Source organism: Tenrec ecaudatus, chromosome 1, assembly GCF_050624435.1.
Source record: "Tenrec ecaudatus isolate mTenEca1 chromosome 1, mTenEca1.hap1, whole genome shotgun sequence".
Taxonomy (NCBI): domain Eukaryota; kingdom Metazoa; phylum Chordata; class Mammalia; order Afrosoricida; family Tenrecidae; genus Tenrec; species Tenrec ecaudatus.
In genome coordinates, this window is record NC_134530.1 from 313,227,846 (window position 1) to 313,242,525 (window position 14,680).

Here is a 14,680-nt window from a genome sequence, read left to right on the forward strand (position 1 = left end):
TGTAATTTGTTCCCCCTTTCCAACCTACCCTCTCTCCACTCTTCTGGTATCACCACTCTCACCACTGGTCCTAAAGCGAGCACCCCTCCTGGATTCCCGTTGTTTCCAGGTCTTATCTGTACCAGTGTACATCTTCTTGTCCAGTCAGATCTGTAAGTTAGAATTGGGATCAAGATAGTGGGGTGTGGAAGGGGAGGAAGCATTTAGGAACTAGAGGAAAGTTTTATGTTTTATTGTTGCTAACTGCACCCTGACTGCCTTGTCCCCTCCCCACGACCCTTCTGTAAGGGGATGTCCAGTTGGCCAAAGGTTTGTTTTGAGTCCTCACTCTGCGTTCCCCCTCATTCACAATATTATGACTTTTTGTTCTTTGATGCCTGATAAGTGATCCCTTCAGCACCTCATGATCATACAGGTTGGTGTGCTTCTTCCATGTGAGCTTTGTTACTTCTGAGCTAGATGGCTGCTTCTTTACCTTCAATTCTTTAAGACCCTAGATGCTATATCTTTTGATAGCTGGGCTCCATCAGCTTTCTCCGCCATATTTGCTTCTGCACCTGTTTTGTCTTCATCAATCATGTTGCCAAGGTGAGCATCATGGAATGCCAGTTTAGTAGAACAAAGCATTCTTGAATTGAGGGAGTATTTGGGTGGAAGCCCAATGTCCATCTGCTACCTTAATACTAAACCTATAAATATATGCACATCGATCTATTTCCCCATCCTCATATATAAATATATTTACATGTGTACATGCCTTTATTTAGACCTCTTTAAATGTCCTTTGCCTCCTAGCTCTTTCCTCTATTTATTTTTACTTTCCTCTTGTCCCACTATCATGCTCAGCCTTCATTTGGGAGTTAGTAATTCCTCTTGGTTACATTACCCTTGATCACGCCCTACCAGGCCTCCTACATCGTCAACACCACCGAGTTGGATCACTTGTTGTTCCCTTGTCCCTGGGTTTGTTAACACTGACTTCCTTTCCCCCCATCTCCCTTGTCCGCCTGTACCTGTCAATCCCGTTGTTTTCCCCTCCAGAATGTTCACCCAGCCTACCTTATTTAGACAGACCTGTGGAGATAATAGCATGCACAAACACAAGACAGAGCAAAACAAAGCAACCAAATAAAACAATAACAAAAAGACAATGACAAAAAAAACAATAAAAACAACCACAAAGAAAAAGAAAAAATTGTAGCTTGCTCAAGGACTCTTTGTTGGCCTTCAGGAGAATTTTCCAGGTGAAGGGGTGCCAAGACCTGGCTCCAACATCTATTTTTGGCATTCCTTGGGGAATTCGTTGCTCTGTTCCCCTTGCTGTTCTGTTGCACGCCCTTAGTGTTTTGCCTGTGTGGTCGGGTCAGATTGGGGAATTCCACACTGTGTCTCCAATGCTGTCCCCCATAGGGCTATGGGTCAGTGATGGATGTCATGTCTCATAGTGGGGCCAGCCATATGCTCTTCCCTGTGCATTGGCTGCTCGGCGCAGGAACCTCATCGTCAAGGCTTGGTTGGCCAGGATGTTTTCCCCTTTCTCTTCGTCCCCTTCATTTGCTCCCGTGAGCTCTGATCACACTTGTCCTCCTCCCTCAGCTGGAGCTTCAGTGCTGTCCTCTGAATTAAATTTTTCTGGGGGGAGGGCAGGTGTCCACGTAGCTGGGATTGGGCCCTGGCCTTGTGATCATTTTCAAAACATTTTCTTTCTACTTGATATCAGCTGATTTTTGCCCCTCCACCACCCTCCCTCATGATACTTGATAATTTATAAATTACAAATTTTTTCATGTTTTACACTGACCACTGTCTGGCTTCACCAACTTTTCTGTTGTCTGTCCCCCTATGAGTGGATTAAGAGAAAATGAAATCAGATGCATACACAAAACAGGAGCAGGTACAGTGTCTATGAAAACAAACACACAAATATAAAACAAACAGCAGGAACCGAGGCCCAAACTTTAACCTGAGCCAGGCTGACCTGGCCACACCAAGCCCTTCATGCCCACAGCACCAACACAGGAGAGCCCGGATGATGTCTGAGGGCCTGTGGTCAGATATGCTAAAGGGACTAGGTGCTACTGAAGGAATAAAGACAAGACAGATGTGACGATGACACGGCTGAGAAGAAGTGTTCACCAAAATCACCTTGTCCTGAGCACTGGCTGAGTTCAGGCCCCACCCATTCTAGCTCCTCCCCCACCTTCTCCAGGCTCTGTCCAATACAGGCAACTGAAAATACACACAGGTTCTGGAATAGGCTTAAGTTTTTATTTCTTCTTTTGAAATTTCAGCATTTTATCAATTTAATTAACCTATATATCCATCTCATGACAAAAATTAGTAACCAAATTCATTATCAGGTCCCATTTTCAATAGAGAAGAGAGACTAAGCAGGTGAGAGGGAAGGAAGTTATTCAGGGAGGAAGATGTTCTAGCAGAGATGGGGAAAATGGATCAGTGAAGGGACACATGTCAGCGGGGCATTGGTGATCCTGGTAGGATGGGTTTGTCCCAACATCCTCCCATCATGCTGACAGGAGGGCAGACACATTCAGACCCCGGTTGTAGAGAGAGAAGTCCAAGGCTCTTCAATCACAAAGCAGGCTGTGAACAATTCCTGTATCACTCTGCCACACACAAGGACTCAGGCTGCAGATAAAAAGAACCACAGACAAATTCAGGTCAGTCACTCTGTGGAGTCCACTGCACTCTCAGAATGTCTCAATCCAAGAATCACTATCACACAGTCTTGTCCCCTCTGTCTCCTCTATTCGTTGTCAGGGCCGCAGGCTCTCACCTTTTGAAATTGTGAGAGACACATCCGAGGCCTGGCTACCGTCATTGCCTGGAGAAGACAGAAACAGGATGTGGTCAGAGCACACAGGAGATGAGACCCGGAGAACAAGGATTATGAGTGAGGGGCTCCTCCCTGGGCTCCATCTACACCCTCCCAAGGGTCTCATCTCACCCCCTCCCCCATTTGCAGCTTGAGAGTAGCTCCCTCCTTTCCCACCTGTGGGAAGAAAGCATTCCGTGAGGGGCTGGCGACGAGACTGGACCATCAGGTCCTTTAAGAGCTGGTTAGTGCTGGGCTCCAGTTAGGTTTCCTGAACTGCAGGGCAGGGCAGGAGAGGGATGGACGTCCAGAGATTGGACCGCCATCCTGCTGGAAGTGTGTCTGCAGCAGGAACTTTCCCTGGGACCTGGGAATCAAGTCTCCATCACTGGAACAATAAAGGTGAAAGATCTGTGCTCCTTTTTCACAGGTACCCATAGGGAGGTGAAGGTACACACGGAAGAGTAATTGTGAGCACACAGGGCGCCACACGGGGCAGCACGTAAATGGATGATACTTCCCTTAAGGAAGCCAAAGATGGCCACCTCCTACTTGGGACATGACACCCAGCAGTGGGATGAAAAACTGGATACACACACACACACACACACACACACCTACCTGAGCACTTCTTCCTCCGGATCAAAAATCCAACCACAGCTCCAATGAGCGCAGCTGCGAGGAGAACCAGGCCAACAACTATTCCCACGATGGGGATGGTGGGCTGAGAAGACGGTTCTGGAAAGAGAACGGATGGTGAAGAACTCTGTCCCTGTTGATGCTCAGAGGGGCCCCTGCTTTCCCTGAGGGGAGCCCCACCCCATGCCCGTCCTCACCCCATCTCAGGGTCAGGGGCTCAGGCAGCCCCTCGTGCTGCACTTGGCACGTGTATCTCTGCTCCTCCCCGGAGGGCACCACCACAGCCGCCCACTTCTGGAAGGTGCCGTCCCCCACAGGCCTGGTCTCCACCAGCTCCGTGTCCTGGGGCTGGTCCTCGCTGTCCCGCTGCCAGGTCAGGGCGATGTCCGCCGGGTAGAAGCCCCGGGCCCAGCACCTCAGTGTGACCTCTCCCTCAGGGACATGGTGTTCTTGGTGGTGGGTCACCTGGGTCTTTGGAGGCTCTGGAGGGAGGGTCAGAGGGCTGAGGAACTCTGCCTGAGTTCCCTGGGGTCAGTCAGCAGGGCTCCTGTGATTGCCCGGAGGATGGACTGGGCAGTGGGGTCGGAGAGGAAGGCCAACACCCAGACACCAGCCTGGAGCCCAGGTGCTCCATCGCTCACTCATGAACGGAAAGTTCTAGAATCAGCCTGGGGCAGCCCACAGGCCTGGGGTATAGCTGCCTAGAGAGAAAACATGGACTTCTACTTTAGACTTGGGTGGAGACTCAGAAATGGAAATAATGTGAATCACATCTGTAAACCCATTGTGAGTGTGACAGAGAACAAGATATGACAGAGCAAGTCCCCTGTGGTGTCCAAGGTCAATTCCCGGATCAAAGGGCAGTGCTGTTCAGTCAGGAATCTTGTCCTCTCGTCTCCCAGGGAGACCTGGTCCCTCACTGTCTCAGGGAGAGCAGGGCTGTTCAGGGCAAGTCACTGTCCTACAGGACCTGGGGGTGCAGGGGAACCCCCTCCCTCTCCACATGTAGGCGGGGGTCTTCTGGAGTCTGTCCAATTTCCCTCCCCCCTGAGAGGCCAGCAGGGCGGACACACAGACCTGGGTCCAAGGGAGTTGGGGAGGCATCCAGGGCCCCTGTTACCTGCCCGCTGCAGGGTCTCCTTCCCGTTCTCCAGGTATCTGCGGAGTGACTCCACACACCTGCCCTCCAGGTAGGCCCTAGTGTGCTCCGCCTCCCCGGTCTCCTCCCACTTGCGCTGGGTGATGAGCGCGGCGGTGTTCGCCGCCGTCCAGGAGCGCAGGTCCTCGTTCAGGGCGAGGTAGTCGGCGCCATCGTAGGCGTACTGTTCGTACCCGCGGAGCAGGCGCCCGTCGGGGCCCAGGTCGCAGCCATACATGCTCTGGAGGGTGTGAGACCCTGACCCGCCCGCAGAGCCCGCTCAGCGAAACCGAAAACGAAACCGGGCGGATCCCGCGCCGCCAAGGGCGAAGGGCGAAGGGCAGGGGGTCCCGGGGACGCGGGGTGACGTTGGGCGGGGAGACGCGGTGGGAGGCTGAGGGAGGGCGACCGCGCGTGGGGTCGTGGGGTCGGGGGCTCGAGCCCTGCGCCCCGGGCCGGGTCCCTCACCGGCCTCGCTCTGGTTGTAGTAGCCGCGCAGGGTCCGCAGGTTCACTCGGAATGTCAGCGCTTCGCTCTTGCAGGTCGCGGTCTCCCGCTCCCAGTATTCGGGCCCCTCCCGCTGCACCCAGGGCGCGCGCGGCTCCATCCTCGGGTCCGGGGCGTCGCTGTCGAAGCGCACGAACTGCGTGTCGTCCACGTAGCCGACGGAGATATAGCGGGAATCCCCGCCGGGCCGGGACAAGGCGGTGTCGAAATACCTCAGCGAGTGCGAGCCTGGGGGGAGGGGACCAGAGCGGCTGAGACCCCGACCCCCGCCCGCCCCGCGCGCCCGAGGGTCCCGCGCCCCCGACCCCGCACTCACCCGCCCGGGTCTGGGTCAGAAGCAGGAGCCCCGGGAGCAGCAGGAGGAGGACCCGGGGCGCCATGATCCCTGGAAACCTGGATTCCTCAGAGGATCTGCCGGCGGTGCCGCTGAGGAAACCTTGTAACCGGGAACCGCGGGGACGGGGATTGGCTTCTGCAGGAATCGGAGACCCAATAAGGGCGAGAAGCGGATCCGCGTCACTGGTATCCAGGCAGAAGGAGCTGACACAGGTTGTGCGAGGGAGACGTGAAACTCCACAGAAGGGGAATCTCCAGCGCTGGGTCTCCCCGCCCCCTCACACCCCCAATCCGGGCCCGAGAAACAAGTGGGCGCCCTGGGACGCTGAGAGGGGTCTCCTCCTGTACGGCGCCTTCTTTCCACACAGTCTCCTTGAGCCCTGGGCCGGACCTGCTGCAGACAATGGCTTTTTGACTCTCAGAATTTCTGTTGTCTAGATCCTGGGGTGAATTCAAAGCCACCCTGTAGGATGGACAACTCCTCTCGGGATTTCTTTCCTACATTATAATACTTGAAGAAGCCCATCGCCAGTCTTTTCTCCCGCCTAGCCACTTGGATTAGCCCATAGGAGCTTAATTATTCTGCCACAGGGCGCCTTAGAGGTTCTGTTCACAGTCACACACTGTGAAGAAACCAAGGGATTTTACTTCTGTGGGTTCTGTCTAATGAGAGCAAACACATGGGAAAGGGAAACAATTAACATTGTAAAAGTAGGGTAAAATACTACTGATAACCCATTAAACAGTAACAGATCATATGTTTTCAGGAAAAAGAAACGTGTTTCAAAACAAAACAATCATGAAAACAGGGAATCACTTTATACGTCTCTTCTGTGTCACTAGGAGTCTTCTGGATTTTCATATCTGCTTCTGAATCCAATGTGTCATCCTGTTTGTGCTGAATAAAAGAGCATTCACCATCTCACAGATACAATATTGGAGAAGGTAGTCTTCAAATAGGCTCTCCAAGTAACTGCGAAAACCCATCCTTCATATTTCACTGCTGCTACAGAAGAGGTAGTTTATTAAAGGTTGGTAGCTGTTGGAAAAATCTTGTGGAAGATTTTATATTCTGTTCATGAAACCCAGAGATCCATCTTGCACACCGCATGACTCGTGTACTAATGGATGACGTTTCTCTGAAGTGCTGCGTTAGTCTATTGAGAATACAAATATTCCATTGTTGGCACATTCCACTAGGAAATATCACATTAAAAAGCCACCTTTGTTAGTATCACCACTGATCCAAGCCCCCTCCCTACCCTCCACCCCAGGAAAAAGTGTTTCATTTTGAAAAGCTCTCATATTCTGCTCCAAGCAAGTTTTACTTTCTTAAAAGTTACAGTTGATCATTGGCAATAATGCTCTTAGTAGATTTTTCTCTCCCCCCCCCACGCCTAGATTTTTTAATTCTTGAGAAAGTGTCAAATAGTCAAGATAGGTCCGCCGTCATTCCTTCCTCCAAATAAAAAGCATCTTCCTTTTTTTAAAACAGTAGCTAGTTCAGGACATACAAATTATTTTCCTGGAGATAAATGTCATATTTTAGAATGCAGACGGGTTTATGTTTACTTCCCATTTCTGACATACAGTTAAGAGACGTGAATTCAGGACAACCTTCTATTTGAGAATGTAATGACAGTAAGAAATGTCCAGGCTTCCATAAGTGACCTGTAAGTGCAGCTGGTTCGGTTCATTTCCCAACAAGGGAGAGATGGCCCAGGACACTGACTACTGCAGTCTGACGGCACAGCTGGAGTCCTGCTCAGTTCCAGCTGACTTTCCTCTGCAACTGTCCACACATTGAGAAACACTGATCACTTCCATGAGTGCTGTGGAAACACCTTTGACTTCACGGATCTTGTGGAAGAATCTCTGTGACTCCCAGAGTTCCACAGATGACACTCTGAGAACTGCTGTTCTGACTAAACCCAGAAGTCTCCTGCCTGGCTTCTGCCTCTTCTTCACTTCCCAGAATTCCTCTCCCTGAACTGGACTCCCTGCTCCCTTTGTGAGCCACCCCCACCCCCCCACCCCCAATGCTTAGCTTAGTCCTTGTGTTAGTCTGGGTAGACTATAGAAACAAATTCACTGAGACCCTTATGTGTATAAGAAAGGGGTTTATATTCAAGAACAGTTGACTATTGAGAACATACACCCAACCCAGTCCAGTTCAAGTCCACAAGTCTGATATTAGCCCATAAGTCCAATTCCAACCTATAAATTACTCTTCATACTCACGAAACACAGGCAATGCTGCTGAATACAGAAGATCACAGGCCAGTGAGTGGACAGTCTTGTGGATCCAGTGGCAGTAGAGGCATCTCAGCACTGGCAGGGGTCCCCACATGCCTTCTTCAGCTCCAGGGCTCTAGCTTAGCTCCAGGTGTCTTCTCAGCAAGCATGTCGGGCAGGTAGCGAGTATGTGTCCGGCCTACAGAGAGCTATGTGTCTCCTTAATGCCTCCAAATGAGATCATTAAGCTGTGAACTGATTGACAGGCAAACCTCCACCCCTTCACTCATGTCTCAAATTGACAAGAGATTATGTAACTACCACAGTCCTTTTCCATTGTGCTCTTCCAAACAAGAATTTACTACCTGGAAATTTTGGAACTGGAAATATTTATACCTGATCCACCACACAGGGTTGTGTTTTCATTCATCAAGTGTTTTCATTGGATTTCACGTGAGCTGAATGTACATCCATATTTCAGTCGGTTGGAAATCTGATGCTCTCTGTGGAAAAAATAAAAAAGGCAGCTTCATTATAAATTCTGACATGAGGTCCATAGTCCATTAAGAGGAAGGCTGTCAATAAAGCTTTCTATGACAGTGGGTCTGTCTATCTGGACTGTCCAGTAAAGTGATTCCTGACCCTGAGTGAATGCGGAGCATTTGAAATAAGGCTGGTGCAACGGAACAATTGAATCTTTGATTTAATAATTCATTTAAATCCCACACCTAAATATTAGGTACCATATTCGACATTATCTAGAGGGTTCTGAATTTCACAACTTTCCTCAAAAAAGATACTGTATGATTTATTAATTTGAGTATATTGAACTTATTGAAAAGCCATGGGATTTCTTTTGAGGATCTTTGGCATATTCTTAAAATAAAAAGTATCCATCAAAACTTAAAAGGTACTTATTTAACTAGCTTGTAAAGACATTAACCAAAACATGATCAATCCCCTCAAGATTACAAATGTTCAATTTCTGTTTGTATTTCATAGAAAATATTGGTGTTATTCATTTATGACAAGCTTACTTAACCCACTGTCATCAGATGGATTTGGATCCATGATGAATCTCTACAGGATCCATGGCTGCACAAAGTATAAGAATAGTCAGTGTCTTTATAATTCCACAGTGTACACTTGTTCTGTTTTTATAGCTGCTTCTTGATCCATGTCCACGTTCCCCATGAGCACGAGGAGAGGCTCTGGAGCTACCATTCTTTCCGAGGTCATCCCCAGTCGGTTAGGAGCCACACAGGGGAATGCCTGTGCATTGTCAATAACGTACAAATACACATCTTTCTGGTAGTCTCTGCTTTCAGACAAGATCTGTCTGACATCTGCAAGATAGCCCTTGGCCTCTTTTGAATCCAGCCTGGATTTCTGTCAATTCCCTGTCAAGATACTGCTGTTGGATGATTTTCAGCAAAATATCTCTTGCATGTGATATTAATGATATTGTTCTCTATTTTTCACATTCTGTTAAGTCACCTTTCTTTGGAATCATTATAAATACAGAGTTAGTCAGCTGGCCACCTTGATGTCATCCAAATATCTTGGCATAGGCCAGGGAATGCTTGTAGTTCTTCACCAGCTGGTGGAAACACTTCATGTGGTGTTCCATCAATTCCTGGAGCTTTGTTTCAGCTAATGCTTTCATGACAATTTGAAAATCTTCCTTCAACACCATGGGTTCTTGCTCATAGGCTACCTGCTGAAATGGTGAACTGTCGACTAATTATTTATGGTACAGTAACTCTCTCTCTCTCTCTGCTTCATATTTTTTATATTTTTAGTTTATTTTAATAAAATTTAATTTATTTTAATAAATCATTTTATTGGGGGCCCTTATGGCTTGATACATCCATTGTATCAAGCACACTTGTACATATGTTGCCATCATCCGTTTGTTGTCTTTTAAACGGAAACTCCGTGTTCTTTCCATCTTGGATGGATGTTTTCTGCATTGCTCAATACTTCCCCTGTGTTGATGCTGCTAAGTACCATCGAGTCAGTTCAGAGCCTCAGGGACCCTGAGCACACCAGAAGGAAACAACACTCCCAGTCCTGGAACCATCCTCACAATTTGTGAAAGTTACATAATCTTATGTCAACCTGATAAATACAGGGAAGGGGTAGAGTCTGCCTGTCAGTCAGGTCACAGCCTGCTGAGCATGGTCTTCTCATAAGTAGGAACCTAGGTACTTCCTTGCCCTCTGTGCTTCACCTTCCTGTTAAGGAGCCACTTCAAGCCACATGGATGGCAAGCAGAGCCCTGTGATGCTGCCATCACCATTGAATCCACAAGGCTTTGCGCCCACTGGCCAGTGATGTTCCTGCGTTCTGCGTCACTGGGTTTGGCTGCACGAGTCTGAATAGGGACTGATGGAATAGTGACAGACTTAGGGACTAGCAGTGGACGTTCAGGCTTGATCTGGATGGGGCTGGGATGTCTGCTTGATATAGAACTACTTCTATATATAAAGCTCTCTCTTACACATATATCTGAGTGTTCCTGGATATGTTTCTCCAGTCAAACCAGCCTTACACACAGCTGTTCCTATGCACAAATGTATTGTTGGAGCCACTGTGTCAATCCGTTTCATTGAAGACCTTTTATTTGCTGCCCCTCCATTTTACCAAGCATCATATCCTTCCCTAGAGTCTGATCTCTCCTGACAATATGTCCAAAGTAAGTAAGACAAAGTAAGTAAGTAAGACAATATGTCCAAAGTAAGTAAGTACGTAAGACAAATTGTCCAAAGTAAGTATTGCCATCCTTGCCTGGAAGGAGCACTCTGATTGTCCTTCCTCCTAGACAGATGGGTTTGTCATGGTACTTTCAGTGTTTTTCTCCAGAAGCACAATTCAAATGCACTAGGTCTTCCTTATTCCATGTCCAACTTTCACATGCACATAAAATGATTTACTGTACTATGGCTGTCCATGGTGACTGATTTACTTTACTCAGTACAATATCCTTCAGGGTCACCATGTAATGAAATGTTGGATGGATTCCTTTTTATTCTTTAACATTACACCCTATTCTGTTATGTATCTGTACCACAGTTTGTGTATTCCACATCTGCTGATGACCACTGAGGTGTTTCCATCCCTTTGCTATTGAGAATGATGCTGAAATGAACATGGGTGTGCATGTATCTGTCTGAATCCTATCTCTTATTTTTTTAGAACTCATGTGGACATTCTAAACTTCATGGAAATATTTCATTATATTTTGTTTTTTTTTCCTTCGACGTTCAGAGTCTGGAAGTGGGATTCGGGGTGAAATGATATTTTATTTACATTTTTAAAGGGAGCACCACACGCTTGTCCACAGCTGTTGCATCGTATCACAGTCTCACCAGCAGTGTATTGGGGTTCCACTTTCTCCACATCCTCCCCAGGACTTGTTATTTTCTGGCTTGTTGAATTTTCCATTAGTTCTGGGGTTTAAGGATCTCTCATAGTGTTCTGATTTGCATTCCTCCAATGGCAAACACGGGTGAGCTATTCTCCATGTGTTTATTAAACACTGATATATCATATGTATATAGTAAATATAGGATATTGTTTACATTGTAAATATTATTTAGTAAGCAGTCCAGTCCTCTACTCACTTTAAAATTGGATTGTTTTTCTCTTTATCGTTGAGGATTTCAAGTTTTCTATAAAATTGTTGAGTCTGTGTCTTGTCAGATAGCATGTTGTAAAATATGCTCCCACAATTTATGTATTTCCCCTTTAACCTTAGATGATTTCATCTGATGCTCATATTTATTTAGATTTTCTGAGGTCTGAGTTATCTAGTTTATCTTTGGTGATTTGTGTATTTTTCTTTATAGGTGATGGATGGTTTATTCCATTGTCCCACAATTTGTTCCTACTCTTTCTTTGATTACATTTATAGCTTGGGGTTTTATATTTACATCTTTGATCAATTTGATTTAATTTTTCTGTATGATGTTATGTATGCATCTCTTTTTCATCTCTCTTCTGATGGCTATTTTATTTGCCAGCATCCTTTGTTAAAAAGACTCTCTCCACTCCACCCACCCCCATTGAATGGATGTCCTGCTTTTGTCAAAGGGGAACTGCTAGAGGTACATGGCTTAAGTTCTGAGTTCTCGATTCTGATCCAATGGTGTGTGAGTCTGTCGATGGACTAGTACCAAGTGCTTTTGAGCATCATAGCCATGTAGTAGGTTTAGAGATCTGCTTGTTCTTCTCCAGTATTGCTTCATTTACCCCATGTTTGGACAGGGTTCTCTAGAGAGACAAACCAGATTGCTAGTAATTATATATAAATATGTTTATAAAGATAGATAAATAATTCAAGAAATGAACCGTTAAATAATATACAGATAGATAATACAAGAAATTAACAGTTAAATTATCAAGCAGTGAGACACTAGCAGTCCTTCAAGTTTTGAGAGCTGTCAGTTGCCAGTCCCCTTCTGTAGAGAGAGCTGGGCTATATATATATCCAGGCAGCAAACAGCAAGGCAGGTCCCCAACTGTCATCAACTGTCCGTCCCCAGCTCCAGAGATGAACATTCCAATCTTGTGGGCTTAAAGGGACCTCAACTTACAGCAACACAGTCCACAGGCCAGGCATCCCACAGGTAGTGTACCCCTTTAAACTGAGGCACAGAAGAACAAAGGTGAGATTCACTGAGCCATTTATCCCTCTGCCCTTCAGTTAATCCTACTTGTGTTTATTGGCCAGGCTGGCACAATAAACTATAGCACCCAGAGTCTCCTTCCTTTCCATGCAAAATTTGTGATTGTTGCAACTAACTTTGTGGGATCCCCGCCCACCAACTCCTTAAAGAATATTGTTGATAGTTGGATCATGATTGCATTATATAGAGAGAGATTGCATTTTATAGTGCGAGATTGCTTTATATAGAGAGAGGTTGCTTTGGGAAATATTGACACTTTTGGAATGATAAGTCTTGCTATCTATGACCATGGTATGTTCTTCCATTCATGGAGTTCTCTAAGTTTATGTTAGTAATATTTTACATTTTTTCTCGTGTAAATCTTTTATGTGTTTGCTTATATTTACTCATACATATTTTCTTTGGTGCCTTATTGTAAATAAAACTTTTTGTTCTTATTTTCTTTTCAAAATCCACTTTTTGGTAAAAAAGGATTCAGCTGATTTTTGAATATTGCTTTGTAACCTTATCACATGATTGATTTTTTCTATTAGTTCCTGAGATTTTCTTACTGAGTCTTTGGAATTCTCTACATATAAGACCACATAATCTGACAATAGGATAGTTTTGTTCCTCCTTGCCCATTTGTGTGCTTTTCACTTCCCTTCCTTGCCTTATTGCCCGGCTGGAATTCTTATGCCGTCTCCAAATAAGAGTGGTGATAGAGTGTATCCTTGTCTGCTTCCACATTTCATTGGAATATTTTCAGTCTATCACCATTTAGAAAATGGTGGCTGCTGTTTTTTGTCTCAAATACAAACCAAAATAAACAAACAAATGCATTGTCACTGAGTGGATTCCAAGTCATAGCAACCCTCAAGGAAAAGGTAGAACTGCCCCTGAGGGTTTCTGGGATTGTAACTACAGGAATAGAAAGGCTCCTCTGTCTCGCATAGCAATGCTGGTGGTTACCACCTACTGACCTTGCGGTCAGCAGCCCAATCTATGACCACGATGCCATCAGGGTTCCTATTGGTTTGGTCTATAGACCCTCATGCAGGAATTTCTCCTCTATTTGTATTTTGCTGAGAGTTATTTTTTTAATCAGGGTAGGGTGAAGGATATTACCAAATGCCTTTTCTTTATCAATTGATGTGACCATGTGGCTCTTTCCTTTGTTTTCATTCTTTACATAGTAGAGTGTATTGGTTGTTCTTCTGCTGTTGAATCATCCTTGCATATTGTTGTTATCAAGCACCATTAGGCGAGTTTGAACTCATGGTAACCTTATGCAAAACACAAGCAAAGCATGTGCAGCCCAACACCATCCTCAAAATGCTTGTTGTATTTGAACACATTCCTGCAGCCAGTGGGTCAGTGTAGCTCACTGAGGCTCTTTCTCTTTTTTGCTGGCCCTCCATTTTTTGCTAAGCATGTTGTCCATCTCCAGACACAGGATCCTCTCTGCATACCTGGTATGGATCCCTTAGTCATGATGTGCTGTTTTTTACATATGGTGCTTGATTCTGTTGCTAGGATCTTACTGAGAATTTTTGCATCGATGTTCAAGAGGTATCAATAGGTCATTTTCTCTCCTAATGTAGTCTTTGACTGATTTGGATATCAGGTTATGCTTGCTTCATAGAACAAATTTGGAAGTAGCCCGTCATTTTCTATGTTCTGGATTAGTTTGAATAGAATTGGTGTCAACTCTTCCCTGGATGTATGGTCAGTATTTTCAATGAAGCTCTCTTGGTGAGGACTTTTTTGGGGAAATTTTTATATGAGCATTGAATTTTTTCATTTGTTTTGGATCTGTATAAATTTACTACCTGGCCTGAAGATAAACAAGGGGCCATCTAGCTGAGAAACAACAAAATCCACATTGAAGAAGCACACCAGTTTGCCCTGACTCGATCTCTGAAGACAAATAGGGTGCATAAGCATATGTGGTTAAGATAGCTGATGGTACCTGGCTATCAAAAAATATAGTGTCTGGGATCTTAAAGACTTGGAGATAAACAGGTGGCCATCTAGCTGAGAAACAAAAAAGCCCACAAAGAAGCACACCAGCCTGTGAGATCACAAGGTGTTGAAGGGATCAAGGATCAGGCATCAAAGGCCAAAAAAAAAAAATCATAAGCTTGTGAATGAGGGGGAGTGCGGAGTGGGTACACAAAGCCCATCTGTGGGAAATTGGACATCCCCTCGCAGAAGGGCGGTGGGGAGGAGACGAGCAATTCAGAGTGCAGTGTAGCAATGATGGAATATACAAATTTCCCTCTAGTTAATGAATGCTTCATCTCCCCTACTATCATG

General features: G+C 45.9%; 1 protein-coding gene across 5 annotated transcripts; it reads right to left on the reverse strand.

Annotated features, from left to right (window-relative positions):
- Nucleotides 1-2,252: 2,252 nt before the first annotated feature.
- LOC142428107 (class I histocompatibility antigen, Gogo-B*0101 alpha chain-like) lies at nucleotides 2,253-5,571 on the reverse strand. 5 transcript variants are annotated; one of them, XR_012780134.1, is made up of 8 exons: nucleotides 5,437-5,571; nucleotides 5,082-5,348; nucleotides 4,596-4,871; nucleotides 3,673-3,957; nucleotides 3,458-3,574; nucleotides 3,014-3,203; nucleotides 2,798-2,845; nucleotides 2,253-2,649 (listed from the first exon to the last, which is right to left on the reverse strand). XR_012780134.1 is itself a non-coding variant. In XM_075533239.1 (8 exons), exons 1-8 carry the CDS (start codon nucleotides 5,498-5,500, stop codon nucleotides 2,645-2,647), a joined length of 1,095 nt encoding a protein of 364 aa, XP_075389354.1. In that variant the 5' UTR covers nucleotides 5,501-5,571; the 3' UTR covers nucleotides 2,253-2,644. The 5 variants fall into 5 exon arrangements, 4 of the variants coding, with proteins under 4 accessions (XP_075389354.1, XP_075389359.1, XP_075389352.1 ...); XM_075533239.1 differs by lacking the exon at nucleotides 3,014-3,203 and adding an exon at nucleotides 2,981-3,013; XM_075533244.1 differs by lacking the exon at nucleotides 3,014-3,203 and adding an exon at nucleotides 2,981-3,013 and having other exon boundaries at nucleotides 3,454-3,574.
- Between the last annotated feature and the right edge of the window lie 9,109 nt (nucleotides 5,572-14,680).